At 46.3% G+C, this 15,511-nt stretch overlaps 1 protein-coding gene across 2 annotated transcripts in view; it reads left to right on the plus strand.

The window, feature by feature from the left end:
• The window catches only part of LOC138296679 (17-beta-hydroxysteroid dehydrogenase 13-like), a 431,070-nt gene extending 415,982 nt beyond the window's left edge, over positions 1-15,088 (plus strand). For both annotated transcript variants that reach the window (XM_069236032.1, XM_069236042.1), the window contains one exon: positions 14,826-15,088. In XM_069236032.1, the coding sequence (XP_069092133.1) occupies positions 14,826-14,916 (91 nt within the window). In that variant the 3' untranslated portion in view covers positions 14,917-15,088. The remainder of the gene's footprint in view (positions 1-14,825) is intronic.
• Positions 15,089-15,511: the final 423 nt, after the last annotated feature.

Raw genomic sequence — 15,511 nt, forward strand, 5'->3', positions numbered from 1 at the left:
ACAGGCCCACATCCCCCACCCAAATGCCACCCCACCACGCGCAAGTAGTATATTGGGCCACTGTACTCACCCCCTTGTGGCTGCTGTGATTCCCCCAAGCACCCATCCAGCTCCGGGTAGGCCACCGCCACTATGCAGGCCATCAGGGGGGTCAGGGTTCGATGGGCACCCCTTCCTTGTTGGGAGGCCATCCCCAGCTGGGCCTCCGCCATCTTCTGTGCCCAGCGTCTCAGGTCCTCCCACCATTTCCAACAGTGGGTGCTACCCTTGCCGTAGACCCCCAGGGTACGCACGTCCTTGGCGATAGCACGCCATATACCCTTTTTTTGATGGGCGCTGCAGAGGAATACACATAGGAAAAGGTATCAGTCAGACCGTCCTGCCTGCTACACTCATGGCCCACCATAGCCCTCACATCCCCTTACCCACAAACATTGCCCACCATACATGCAGCACGCTGCCCAGGGCCCTTCCACCAACCCCCCCTACACAAGGCCCTCACACACAGCACTCCATGCATTCATGCCCCATTCATCCTGCTCACAGTGTACTCACCTGTTGGTGTGGAGGCCCATACAGCATTCGGTACTGGGGTAGGACCCCATCCACCAGTCTCTCCAACTCCGCAGCGGTGAAGGCAGGGGCCCTTTCCCCAGTGACACAAGCAATGGTCGGTTCCAGACACAGGTCACAGCAGCACTTGCAGTGTAGTTCCTCTCCTGTTGAAGGTCAGGTAGCAAGTGAGTGAACAGATAGAAAATGGTGGTAACGTCCGAGGCAGTGCATACCGTACCGCCGGCTTACATCACCATTGGCCACAGTAACCCATAGGGCCCAATGGGTTCCAATGAAGAGTTGCACGGCAGTTCTCGACCACCTCCCGCAACGACGCATAACGTCAGTGGAATTACCTAATTTCCACATGTCCCTCCATACAGGACAGGCGGCTGCCATTTCGGGGGTGGCAGGCCATAGCACCTAACTGCGTCACAGTACACATATGCACCATTTGGGCCTATCCCACAATATACTGTTATAGTCACAACATGCAATGAAGTGTAGTGTTTGAAAATATGAGATACTGACCAGCTGCTCACCGTTTGCCCCCTGTATTGCTACCGCTAAGGATGAATAGGAGATGGAGACATCCCCCTGGGTACAGACCCCTGGTGGACTTGGCAACAATGGAGGACAGGCATATTATCCTCACCTAAAGACTGGACAGGGCCACAATCACAGAGCTGTGTGCCCAATTGGAACCTGACCTGATATCTGCTATCTGTCAGCCCACCAGGATCCCCTCTCTTGTGAAAGTCCTATCTCTGCTCCATTTCCTGGCAACTGGCTCCTTCCAAGTGACAGTGGGCTTGGCAGCAGGAATGTCACAGCCAATGTACTTAATAGTGCTGACCAGACTGTTGTCTGCCCTGATTAAACACATGCGCAGCTACATCGTTTTCCCCGAGGTGGAGGATTTTGCCACAGTGAAAGCAGATTTCTATGCAATGGGACATATCCCCAACATTATTGGGGCTATTGATGGTACACATATTGCATTTGTCCCCTCCCTGGAGGAATGAACAGGTGTTCAGAAATCGAAAGAGCTTTCACTCTATGAATGTGCAGATAGTGTGCCTGGAGGACCAGTACATCTCCCATGTCAATACAAAGTATCCTGGGTCTGTGCATGATGCCTTTATCCTGAGGAATAGCATCATCCCATATCTGATGGCTCAACTCCAGAGGCATCGGGTGTAGCTAATAGGTGAACCCTGGTTCCCACCCAGTAGGTGTTGGTGTATGGGTATGGTGTGGGCCCTAAGGGTTAGTGTGTGTCTAACAGTTGTCGCTCGATATTTGCAGGTGACTCTGGTTACCCCAACCTCTCATGGCTACTGACCCCTGTGCGGACTCCCAGGACAAGGGCAGAGGAACGTTACAATGAGGCACATGGGTGAACAAGAAGAATTATAGAGAGGATATTCGGCCTCCTGAATGCTAGGTTTTGTTGCCTCCATCTAACAGGTGGATCCCTGTACTACTCACCCAAGAAGGTCTGCCAGATCATCGTGGCATGCTGTATGTTGCACAAACTTGCCTTACGTCGCCAGGTGCCTTTTCTGCAGGAGGATGAGGCTGGAGATGGCCGTGTGGCAGCCGTGGACCCTGTGGACAGTGAAGATGGGGCAGAGGATGAGCCTGAGGACAACAGAAGTGCAATAATATGGCAATACTTACAATGACTGAATTTTTGGACGGGAACGCCTACCTTGCATCTCATTGACGCAAGGTGGGTTCACACATCTAAAAAATGGTGCAAACTCCAATATTTTGACGCTAGGTGGGTCTGGCGTCAAAATATAAATGTAGAGTTTAGTTTGCACCGAATGTGCATCAATAAAAAAATGCTGCAAATTCGGCGTAAACAGAGTGTAAATATGCCCCTAAAACCTTTCCTTCCACCGGCAGATCTCAAAACAGCTGTCCAAGCACTTGTGATATCTAAACTAGACTATGGTAGTGTCACCCTAGTGGGTCTTCTGAAAAGTAAACTTGCACCGCTGAAGGCTACATTGAAAGCAGCTGCAAGGCACATCACTGGCTCGAAAACAAGAGATCATATTACCTGACCTCCAGTCACTGAAATGGCTGCCATATGAGGCTAGGATCCATCTTAAGATTGCCTGTATCACCCACAATGTGCTGCACCACAACACCCCTTCTTACTTGGTCCAGAAATTGTCCCTATCTGGTATAAACAGGTCATCTGGAAGCACAAGCTCACTTTACTTAAGCCAAAAAAATGAAACAAAAAGAAAACATATAATTGAATCTTTTCCAGAATTGCCCCTACAATCTGGAACTCCCTTTCCCCAGCGGCCAGGTTAAACCCTTCCACGTCTATATTCAGGAAATATGTTAAACCTCTACTATCAAACAGATTCCTCTCACATTGAGGTAACACCTCCCTTGTGACGTCTACATGCCTGTCTAACGTTCAATTTTATCACACTGTCTCCACTTCCAAACCTTTTACACACCACCTCAACACCTATTGGACTCCGCTCACACGGATATTCATGATCAAATATGCGTTCATGTCATATCCCCATTTTATCTGCTTATGTAAGTCTACCAATTTTATGCATGCACTTTTTGTATATCAATAATCATTTGTATCATATCTACCTTTGGTTATTATTGTAAAGAGCTCTGTCACCTGTAACGGTCTTGTTCGCGCTATATAAAACTCTGCAAATAAAATAAATAAAACAAGCATTTGCAATGCAAAAGGTCTCGCATTTGTTTGAGTTAGAGCTATTGGCGTTGTAAATGCATAACTGGACTTTTCAACACAGCCGCATAATTTGGTCCTCTCTGCCACATAATTCAAGTGGCTCTACTTATAACTAAAGCATTTTCATTTACATTCTTCCTCTATCTGCAGCAAAACATGAAAATATTCTCTTTATTTACCACCTAGGAGCGCACACCACTGAAAGACTCCATGCCAAATGAAGCAGATTTGCCTACTGCTGCGCTCTCCCCAGCGATTAATAAAAGGGAAACTTCAGACTCTGTTGACTGAATAGCATGTGTTGAAACCTTTCAAATATGGAGGGCACCTATAATGCAGTTCACCATATACAGGTACACATAGCCTTAAGCATATCACAACTTCATGCACACATTATCACATTATAACTATTTACTCCAATAACGGTGCTCCCTAGAAAACAAAGTCTGGGATAGGCTGGCCTATGGACAACTGACCACACAGCTCAACGAAAAATGTTGAAGTTATTTGCCACATCCAACCACACACATAAAGCATAATAAAAAGCTAGTGTAAGAACCAATCCATTTCACTTTCACATTTGACAGCAAAAACATTATGTCACTAAATTAGACAGCTAACAAACCTAACCATCCTCAACCAAACAGACCACAACGAGTCAACAGAAATACCAGAAACGTACAAAAAGGGCACCAGACTAGGAAAGCTCTATGAAACCATACTAGCACTATATTCACCCTAGTTCAAATATTTTCAAAGAAGCTCAAGCATGGCTGCATATGGGACACATTTCATGATATCTACAAAGAAAACATGGTGATTTTTATGTAGTGGATGATTATCCTGAGAATCTGGCATGGATTTGGCCCTACTGAGGTTATGTCAGACAGACTGTAATGCGCATTTAAAAAAGCTTCTATTTGTTTCGAATCCCTTTCATATTAGAAATGTTGATTTATTGTGGCATGAAAACTCTCTCCGTCAGCCAGGGGAGATACAAAATAGAAAGTTCATAAAAGATGCATTTGAAGAGACATATGGTGGCCTCCCGCTATTAGCCTGCAGCACTGCACTAGCAATCTTTGGGGCATTATCGTAATTGGGGCGATATAATTTCAGTGTTTTTTGGAGACTGACAGTTCCAACTGACCCAGGCCACACTGTCACGTCACCACGAAGGTGAATCTAAAGCCGGGTATTTTCAATAACGGCATGGGTGGGTTGCAAAACTCTTGGCTCGCAGCCGAGAAGAGCGGGCCTCTGACGAGATGATAAAACACTGTGACTACGTCTCTTCACAGCACCTCAGTCACAGGAAGCTGGGGCAAAGGGTGAAATGTGGCCTGCTGTGGAATAACGGTTAGCCTAATGCCTGCTTTGGGATTACATTCCTGCAAAATAATTGGAGCTTTCCACAGCACACGCTGCATGTTCCCTCGTGACCAGGCTGCATCTCGCAGTTTACAAACAAACACAATGGAGGGTCGAAGAAAGGACCTCAAAGGGTGTGGAAATGGCTGATGGAGGGATGGGGGTTGAGGGACGGGAAATCCTCTCACTTTGAAATCTGAGATAAGACCGCAATTTACAGCTGTGCTACAGAAAAGCTCGTAGCTAGTAGAAACACGACCACTCAGGGAACAGACTCTTTCAGATGTAAACAAGCAGGAAGCAAAGAAAAACAAGCATTTGAACTGCAATAGCTCTCGTGTTCGCTCGAGTTTCAGCTATTAGCGTTTTCTTGCCACAAACTGAAAATAAAAAGTAAAACAGTTGACATAAGCAGCTGGTTCAAAGTGCTGCTGAGAGCTCGCAGAGACAGACAAAAGGAACAAGCATTTGTAATGCAAGAACAGAAAATGTGCGAGGGAGAGTAATGAATGGAATAAACAAAGTCACACATAACTGCAGATGAAAAGTAAGTAATAGACTAGAGACCTGTTAACAGAAACAGACTGGGGCCACTGAAGCATCCAGCGCTTTGGTCAAATGCTATTAGCCTTTGAACAAAGTAATCCCTAAACACATGCTTCATAGGCACAAGTGGAAGCCTTGGACGGCTGAACCACCATGGTTGGTGGTGGGGGCTCCGAATGAGTCCCAGCACCAGGCCTCCTGTCCTTCCTGCCTGCTGGTGCAGGCCCCTTGCCCTTCCTGTCAGCAGCCGGGGATTGCCCCTTGCCCTTCCTTCCTGCAGCTGGTGGTGCCTCCTTGCCCTTCCTAGACGCTGGTGGTGGTACCTCCTTGCCCTTCTTAGACACTGCTGGTGGTGCCTCCTTGCCCTTCCAAGACGCTGCTGGTGGTGCCTCCTTGCCCTTCCTTGATGCACCTGGTGCGGGCACCCTTTCAGTTGTGCTGCCTGGTGCCCGGGATCTTCTCCCACCTGCAGTAGCTGTCAACACTACTGTTAACCTGGACTGGGTGGCTGAGGTGCTTGCCTGAGTTTTCTTCACACTGACCTGACTTGAAGGACGGGTGGGGAGGAGGGGTAGGGAAGGGGTCAATGGTGGAGAGGAAAAGCTTCTTAGGGACATTGGGGCGGTAAGAGGGTGAAGGTGTGGGGGTGGGAGAAGAGGAAGAGGAAGTGGTTGTAGGAGGTGTCTGTGTGCTGTGTTTGGGTGCAGGTACATGGACTAGATGCTGTTGTGAGGTGAATGGCTGTTGGGTGCCTGAGTGCTTGCGTTTGCGTACTTTGGGAGGAGGGGGCACAGACACAGTGGGAGAGGACACAGGGGCCATGTGCATGGATGTGGGGGTGGTGACTGCCAGTGAGGGGCGTGTAGTGATAGGCGTGATGGTGATGGTGGTAGTGGATGAGGATGTAGTGCATGCAGGTGTGAGTGTAGACGCTACTGGGAGGGAGGTGGACGACGAGGAGGAGGGGGACACAATGGAGGCTGTGGATGTTGGTATGTCTGCATCTGGATGGTGTTTGTGTGAGTGCCTGTGGGATGATGTGTGATGCTTGTGTTTGCCTGAACCACTCCTGTGTGTTGTCCTGGGTGCATGCTGGTCTGCCTGTGTGCTTGGAATAGGTTGGGGTTGAGGGGAATGGGATTGGGTAGAGGAAGTTGAAGGGGGGAGGCTAGAAACAGGGACAATGGCTACTATCAGGGAGGAGGCCAGAGCCTGGATTGCTCTCCGTTGGGCCGCCATGCCTGAGTGGAGGCCCTCCAGGATTGCATTTGTTTGTTGCGAATGGGCTGCCAGCCCCTGGATGGCATTCACAATGGTTGACTGCCCAACAAAGATGGATCGCAGGAGGTCAATAGCCTCCTCACTCAGGGCGGCAGGGCTAACTGGGGCAGGATCTGAGGTGCCTGGGGCGAAGGAGATGCCCACCCTCCTGGGTGAGCGGGCACGGGAAACACGCTGATGGGCTGCTGGGAGGGCGGTGCTGGTACGGGGGTGGTGACTGTACCTGTAATTGGGGTGGGCACAGAGGTGTCCGCCACCACCAGGGAGCTTCCATCGGAGGAGGTAGCACTGTCAGAACTGTCCCCTCCAGCCTCCGCCATGGGGCTCCCCTCGCCCTCCATCCCACTGGTGTCCTCACCGTTGGTGGATTCGGCCTCCTGGGCCCTGTGGAATGCAGCTCTCCCCATTGCCGGTGCCTCTGCTCCTCCGCCAGATGATGCTAATGCACATAAGGACAGGGTGAAAAAACAAAAAGGGAGGGGAGAGACAAAGGATACCCTTGGTCAATGGCGACAACAAAACCACTGTTGGTGTACATGCCACACACACACAGGGAACAGCCCTACGCACTAGGCAATGCACTAACAGTCACAATGCTAGTCACTAGCCCATGGACAGGGATACCTAACGCCAATTGCAGCAAACCTGAGACCCACAGACCCCTGCCCAGTAGTGGATGCCTACTAGCTTGGTTGGAGGAGGTTTACATCAGACCCTGCCCAACATGGGACCTACCCTGCAATGTCTGGTCTGGCCTAGGGGCACCCACAGGCCCACATCCCCCACCCAAATGCCACCCCACCACGCGCAAGTAGTATATTGGGCCACTGTACTCACCCCCTTGTGGCTGCTGTGATTCCCCCAAGCACCCATCCAGCTCCGGGTAGGCCACCGCCACTATGCAGGCCATCAGGGGGGTCAGGGTTCGATGGGCACCCCTTCCTTGTTGGGAGGCCATCCCCAGCTGGGCCTCCGCCATCTTCTGTGCCCAGCGTCTCAGGTCCTCCCACCATTTCCAACAGTGGGTGCTACCCTTGCCGTAGACCCCCAGGGTACGCACGTCCTTGGCGATAGCACGCCATATACCCTTTTTTTGATGGGCGCTGCAGAGGAATACACATAGGAAAAGGTATCAGTCAGACCGTCCTGCCTGCTACACTCATGGCCCACCATAGCCCTCACATCCCCTTACCCACAAACATTGCCCACCATACATGCAGCACGCTGCCCAGGGCCCTTCCACCAACCCCCCCTACACAAGGCCCTCACACACAGCACTCCATGCATTCATGCCCCATTCATCCTGCTCACAGTGTACTCACCTGTTGGTGTGGAGGCCCATACAGCATTCGGTACTGGGGTAGGACCCCATCCACCAGTCTCTCCAACTCCGCAGCGGTGAAGGCAGGGGCCCTTTCCCCAGTGACACAAGCAATGGTCGGTTCCAGACACAGGTCACAGCAGCACTTGCAGTGTAGTTCCTCTCCTGTTGAAGGTCAGGTAGCAAGTGAGTGAACAGATAGAAAATGGTGGTAACGTCCGAGGCAGTGCATACCGTACCGCCGGCTTACATCACCATTGGCCACAGTAACCCATAGGGCCCAATGGGTTCCAATGAAGAGTTGCACGGCAGTTCTCGACCACCTCCCGCAACGACGCATAACGTCAGTGGAATTACCTAATTTCCACATGTCCCTCCATACAGGACAGGCGGCTGCCATTTCGGGGGTGGCAGGCCATAGCACCTAACTGCGTCACAGTACACATATGCACCATTTGGGCCTATCCCACAATATACTGTTATAGTCACAACATGCAATGAAGTGTAGTGTTTGAAAATATGAGATACTGACCAGCTGCTCACCGTTTGCCCCCTGTATTGCTACCGCTAAGGATGAATAGGAGATGGAGACATCCCCCTGGGTACAGACCCCTGGTGGACTTGGCAACAATGGAGGACAGGCATATTATCCTCACCTAAAGACTGGACAGGGCCACAATCACAGAGCTGTGTGCCCAATTGGAACCTGACCTGATATCTGCTATCTGTCAGCCCACCAGGATCCCCTCTCTTGTGAAAGTCCTATCTCTGCTCCATTTCCTGGCAACTGGCTCCTTCCAAGTGACAGTGGGCTTGGCAGCAGGAATGTCACAGCCAATGTACTTAATAGTGCTGACCAGACTGTTGTCTGCCCTGATTAAACACATGCGCAGCTACATCGTTTTCCCCGAGGTGGAGGATTTTGCCACAGTGAAAGCAGATTTCTATGCAATGGGACATATCCCCAACATTATTGGGGCTATTGATGGTACACATATTGCATTTGTCCCCTCCCTGGAGGAATGAACAGGTGTTCAGAAATCGAAAGAGCTTTCACTCTATGAATGTGCAGATAGTGTGCCTGGAGGACCAGTACATCTCCCATGTCAATACAAAGTATCCTGGGTCTGTGCATGATGCCTTTATCCTGAGGAATAGCATCATCCCATATCTGATGGCTCAACTCCAGAGGCATCGGGTGTAGCTAATAGGTGAACCCTGGTTCCCACCCAGTAGGTGTTGGTGTATGGGTATGGTGTGGGCCCTAAGGGTTAGTGTGTGTCTAACAGTTGTCGCTCGATATTTGCAGGTGACTCTGGTTACCCCAACCTCTCATGGCTACTGACCCCTGTGCGGACTCCCAGGACAAGGGCAGAGGAACGTTACAATGAGGCACATGGGTGAACAAGAAGAATTATAGAGAGGATATTCGGCCTCCTGAATGCTAGGTTTTGTTGCCTCCATCTAACAGGTGGATCCCTGTACTACTCACCCAAGAAGGTCTGCCAGATCATCGTGGCATGCTGTATGTTGCACAAACTTGCCTTACGTCGCCAGGTGCCTTTTCTGCAGGAGGATGAGGCTGGAGATGGCCGTGTGGCAGCCGTGGACCCTGTGGACAGTGAAGATGGGGCAGAGGATGAGCCTGAGGACAACAGAAGTGCAATAATATGGCAATACTTACAATGACTGAATTTTTGGACGGGAACGCCTACCTTGCATCTCATTGACGCAAGGTGGGTTCACGCATCTAAAAAATGGTGCAAACTCCAATATTTTGACGCTAGGTGGGTCTGGCGTCAAAATATAAATGTAGAGTTTAGTTTGCACCGAATGTGCATCAATAAAAAAATGCTGCAAATTCGGCGTAAACAGAGTGTAAATATGCCCCTAAAACCTTTCCTTCCACCGGCAGATCTCAAAACAGCTGTCCAAGCACTTGTGATATCTAAACTAGACTATGGTAGTGTCACCCTAGTGGGTCTTCTGAAAAGTAAACTTGCACCGCTGAAGGCTACATTGAAAGCAGCTGCAAGGCACATCACTGGCTCGAAAACAAGAGATCATATTACCTGACCTCCAGTCACTGAAATGGCTGCCATATGAGGCTAGGATCCATCTTAAGATTGCCTGTATCACCCACAATGTGCTGCACCACAACACCCCTTCTTACTTGGTCCAGAAATTGTCCCTATCTGGTATAAACAGGTCATCTGGAAGCACAAGCTCACTTTACTTAAGCCAAAAAAATGAAACAAAAAGAAAACATATAATTGAATCTTTTCCAGAATTGCCCCTACAATCTGGAACTCCCTTTTCCCAGCGGCCAGGTTAAACCCTTCCACGTCTATATTCAGGAAATATGTTAAACCTCTACTATCAAACAGATTCCTCTCACATTGAGGTAACACCTCCCTTGTGACGTCTACATGCCTGTCTAACGTTCAATTTTATCACACTGTCTCCACTTCCAAACCTTTTACACACCACCTCAACACCTATTGGACTCCGCTCACACGGATATTCATGATCAAATATGCGTTCATGTCATATCCCCATTTTATCTGCTTATGTAAGTCTACCAATTTTATGCATGCACTTTTTGTATATCAATCATCATTTGTATCATATCTACCTTTGGTTATTATTGTAAAGAGCTCTGTCACCTGTAACGGTCTTGTTCGCGCTATATAAAACTCTGCAAATAAAATAAATAAAACAAGCATTTGCAATGCAAAAGGTCTCGCATTTGTTTGAGTTAGAGGTATTGGCGTTGTAAATGCATAACTGGACTTTTCAACACAGCCGCATAATTTGGTCCTCTCTGCCACATAATTCAAGTGGCTCTACATATAACTAAAGCATTTTCATTTACATTCTTCCTCTATCTGCAGCAAAACATGAAAATATTCTCTTTATTTACCACCTAGGAGCGCACACCACTGAAAGACTCCATGTCAAATGAAGCAGATTTGCCTACTGCTGCGCTCTCCCCAGCGATTAATAAAAGGGAAACTTCAGACTCTGTTGACTGAATAGCATGTGTTGAAACCTTTCAAATATGGAGGGCACCTATAATGCAGTTCACCATATACAGGTACACATAGCCTTAAGCATATCACAACTTCATGCACACATTATCACATTATAACTATTTACTCCAATAACGGTGCTCCCTAGAAAACAAAGTCTGGGATAGGCTGGCCTATGGACAACTGACCACACAGCTCAACGAAAAATGTTGAAGTTACTTGCTACATCCAACCACACACATAAAGCATAATAAAAAGCTAGTGTAAGAACCAATCCATTTCACTTTCACATTTGACAGCAAAAACATTATGTCACTAAATTAGACAGCTAACAAACCTAACCATCCTCAACCAAACAGACCACAACGAGTCAACAGAAATACCAGAAACGTACAAAAAGGGCACCAGACTAGGAAAGCTCTATGAAACCATACTAGCACTATATTCACCCTAGTTAAAATATTTTCAAAGAAGCTCAAGTATGGCTGCATATGGGACACATTTCATGATATCTACAAAGAAAACATGGTGATTTTTATGTAGTGGATGATTATCCTGAGAATCTGGCATGGATTTGGCCCTACTGAGGTTATGTCAGACAGACTGTAATGCACATTTAAAAAAGCTTCTATTTGTTTCGAATCCCTTTCATATTAGAAATGTTGATTTATTGTGGCATGAAAACTCTCTCCGTCAGCCAGGGGAGATACAAAATAGAAAGTTCATAAAAGATGCATTTGAAGAGACATATGGTGGCCTCCCGCTATTAGCCTGCAGCACTGCACTAGCAATCTTTGGGGCATTATCGTAATTGGGGCGATATAATTTCAGTGTTTTTTGGAGACTGACAGTTCCAACTGACCCAGGCCACACTGTCACGTCACCACGAAGGTGAATCTAAAGCCGGGTATTTTCAATAACGGCATGGGTGGGTTGCAAAACTCTTGGCTCGCAGCCGAGAAGAGCGGGCCTCTGACGAGATGATAAAACACTGTGACTACGTCTCTTCACAGCACCTCAGTCACAGGAAGCTGGGGCAAAGGGTGAAATGTGGCCTGCTGTGGAATAACGGTTAGCCTAATGCCTACTTTGGGATTACATTCCTGCAAAATAATTGAAGCTTTCCACAGCACACGCTGCATGTTCCCTCGTGACCAGGCTGCATCTCGCAGTTTACAAACAAACACAATGGAGGGTCGAAGAAAGGACCTCAAAGGGTGTGGAAATGGCTGATGGAGGGATGGGGGTTGAGGGACGGGAAATCCTCTCACTTTGAAATCCGAGATAAGACCGCAATTTACAGCTGTGCTACAGAAAAGCTCGTAGCTAGTAGAAACACGACCACTCAGGGAACAGACTCTTTCAGATGTAAACAAGCAGGAAGCAAAGAAAAACAAGCATTTGAACTGCAATAGCTCTCGTGTTCGCTCGAGTTTCAGCTATTAGCGTTTTCTTGCCACAAACTGAAAATAAAAAGTAAAACAGTTGACATAAGCAGCTGGTTCAAAGTGCTGCTGAGAGCTCGCAGAGACAGACAAAAGGAACAAGCATTTGTAATGCAAGAACAGAAAATGTGCGAGGGAGAGTAATGAATGGAATAAACAAAGTCACACATAACTGCAGATGAAAAGTAAGTAATAGACTAGAGCCCTGTTAACAGAAACAGACTGGGGCCACTGAAGCATCCAGCGCTTTGGTCAAATGCTATTAACCTTTGAACAAAGTAATCCCTAAACACATGCTTCATAGGCACAAGTGGAAGAGTAGAAGTACTAGGGCCATGCTCCAGGGGAGTGTACAACTGTGGAAAAGGTGGGACAAAGAGCAAGGATTGACCACTAGCAAGCAAGGATTTTTTAAAGACACTGAAACAAACCAGTGAAAAAGCAGAGACCCCACAAAAAAGTATAGAAGTATATACTAAAGTATATACAAGAGGCCTCGAATGCTCGACCTAATAAACCCATGAATGTAGAAAAAATATTAAACTCCTAATGTAAAAATGATTGACATAATAAATTTACATAATTTAAAAATATTTGCTATTCAGTTATTAATAAATTAACTTCCCACTATACCCCTACAAATCTAGCAGCCTTCACCTAATATATATATATATATATATATATATATATATATATATATATATAGTATTCCAATATGTACATATATAAACTCAATTACGTAATAAATTAACAATTAATAATTAATTGTTAATTATTAATTATCTTCCCACCCTAGAACACCACAAACCTTCCAACCTGCAAGTAAGATATAAGCAAAATAATTAAGTATTCCATAACTTACACATTTAAAACTAAAGTAAATAGTTAGTTTATGAATATTAATTAATAGTTAATAAATTATTACTTAACTTCCTACCCTATTCTCCTACAAACCGATCAGCCCACAACTAAAATATAAGTGCAATAAATCAGTATTCAATAATGTACATGATTAAAAATACATTAAATAATGAATTTACAATTAATGATCAATTGTTAAAAGCAACCACAACTAGTGCATGAATTAAAATAGTGAGAATTTGTAAAGGGTTGAAAAATCAGGCTTATAGAGGCCGTGGAGAAACAAGTGAGGCTTGGCAGAAGTATGTCAGTAGTTCCTGGATTCCTGTGCCTGGTCTCTGTCCCAGTGATCTAGCAGATCACAGCTGAAAGCAGAGAGTCAGTTATCTGGATAAAAAGTGGAATTGGCTTGCCCTTTTCCTGGTCACGTACTTACAGCACAAGCGGCTCGAATTTGAAAGCCAAGGTAAGCAGCATCTGCAAGCACTCTCCGTCCTTGAGGTTGTGGAGCAGGAAAGTGCCTGATTACTTGGTCTCTGTGTACCTATGCACCAAGAAGTCAAGCAGACGCTTCAAGGAGCAGTGCACCAGAACAGACCAGCCCTCCACGGTTGCTTTACTGTTTAAGGAAAGATCCCAAGAGGAAAGAGATGCGCATTTGGGAGCGCTTGTAACACAACCCTGGAGAGAAGGTCTTGTAACACTCTGGGCTGTCACTGCAGACTTTTTACCATGGACAGTGTCAAAACAGGCCCCCAACAACCAATTTTGGAGGTGGGCAGAATCGTGGGGCTGCAAAAGAACGGGCAGCAGGAGGAGGCGGGATGGGGTAGCAACACAGGAAAGGGTGGGGCAAGCAAGACACAGATGGTGGGAAGGGGACAAGGCAAGCAAGTACATTTAGCATGGAAGGACACTTATAACCAAATGAATCAGTACTTGGTCCATGCTCCATTGAAGAGAGAAGAAAAGGGAAACTGAGTGTGACTCCCAGGTGTGATAACCTTCTATTTAAAGTTTTTTTTTTTTTAGACACAATAAATCATTACTGATCGACAGCACATGCACGCTACCTGCATGCTCGACCTAAAGATAAAGACCGTTGTGAAAAGACTGCATAATCAGGGTTTGCAAAAAATGAGGGCGAAATTCATTTGATGATCAGCGTAAAAATGAGGATACAAGTCTAATGAAGAAATTATGGAAAAAAGAGAGGATGCAGAGTGGTCCTAGAAATGAATCCTGAGATATCCCATATAGATGAGAGACAGAAAGAAGAAAAGAAGAATGTATAGAGTCAGAGCAGTTGGCGGGTAGGAGGATAGACACTTGTGAGCTGTTCCCATAAAAACTTTGGGCCTGATTTAGATATTGGTGGACAAATTACTCCATCGAAAAGGCGACTGATATCCCGTCTGCCGAAATCTCAATCCCAGAGGATATAATCGGATTAAGATTTCGGTGGCTGTGATATACGTCACCATTGTGATGGAGTAACTCATCCCCCAATATCTAAATCAGGTCCTTAGTAACGAAAGAGCATGCATATGTATAAAATGGTCAACTATGTCAAAAGCAGAGAAGTAGAAGAAGAATAAACATTGTTAGTTTATCAACATACCAGTACTAAGGTTTAGTGATTAATCTTATATGTGTTAATCTCTACACAGATTCATTCCTGAGCGGGCTCAAGTAGCTCTGAACAAACTTCATGAAATCAAATTTGATGCCGCTGTTGGATCCTACAACAAAGTCAAGTAGAAGACAGGGGTTCTAAAGGAACAGACTCCAAAATGTTCTAGGAGGGGATGGATATTATAAAGAGAGTCGACACAGACATCCAGAGTGCTGACTTAAGACCTTCATTTTTGTGACAAAAAGGCATTTGGAAAAAAATAATAATAAAAATGACTTAACATCTGTCTTCCATTTACCTAAACAGCACATTTTACATAACTAAGTTTCCAAACAATTATGCACTGTATAACAAATGTAAGTGGATAAATCGATGTTTTTAATTTCCTAAAAGATACTCTTGTCTGCTATTTTTATGTGGCGCTCCCACTGTAGAAAATTAAGGTGCAGGTTTGACATATACATGAGCACTTATGTTCCCCTGAGACCTACACTGTTAGAGAGTAATAATGAAAGGGCGTAGCACAACTAATGCACTATTCTAGAGCAGGGGTGTCCTAAGTAATTCCTGAGGGCCAGATCCCACCTATATTTTCAGGTAGCTCTGGCTATGTAAACCATTTAGATTACTTTTTTTGTATCCAATTTGATTTCATTTGAAAGTAAAACATGACAGTGAGTACATGACAGCACGATTGGTTGAAACAGATCATTACAATTC

Source organism: Pleurodeles waltl, chromosome 1_2, assembly GCF_031143425.1.
Source record: "Pleurodeles waltl isolate 20211129_DDA chromosome 1_2, aPleWal1.hap1.20221129, whole genome shotgun sequence".
Classification (NCBI taxonomy): domain Eukaryota; kingdom Metazoa; phylum Chordata; class Amphibia; order Caudata; family Salamandridae; genus Pleurodeles; species Pleurodeles waltl.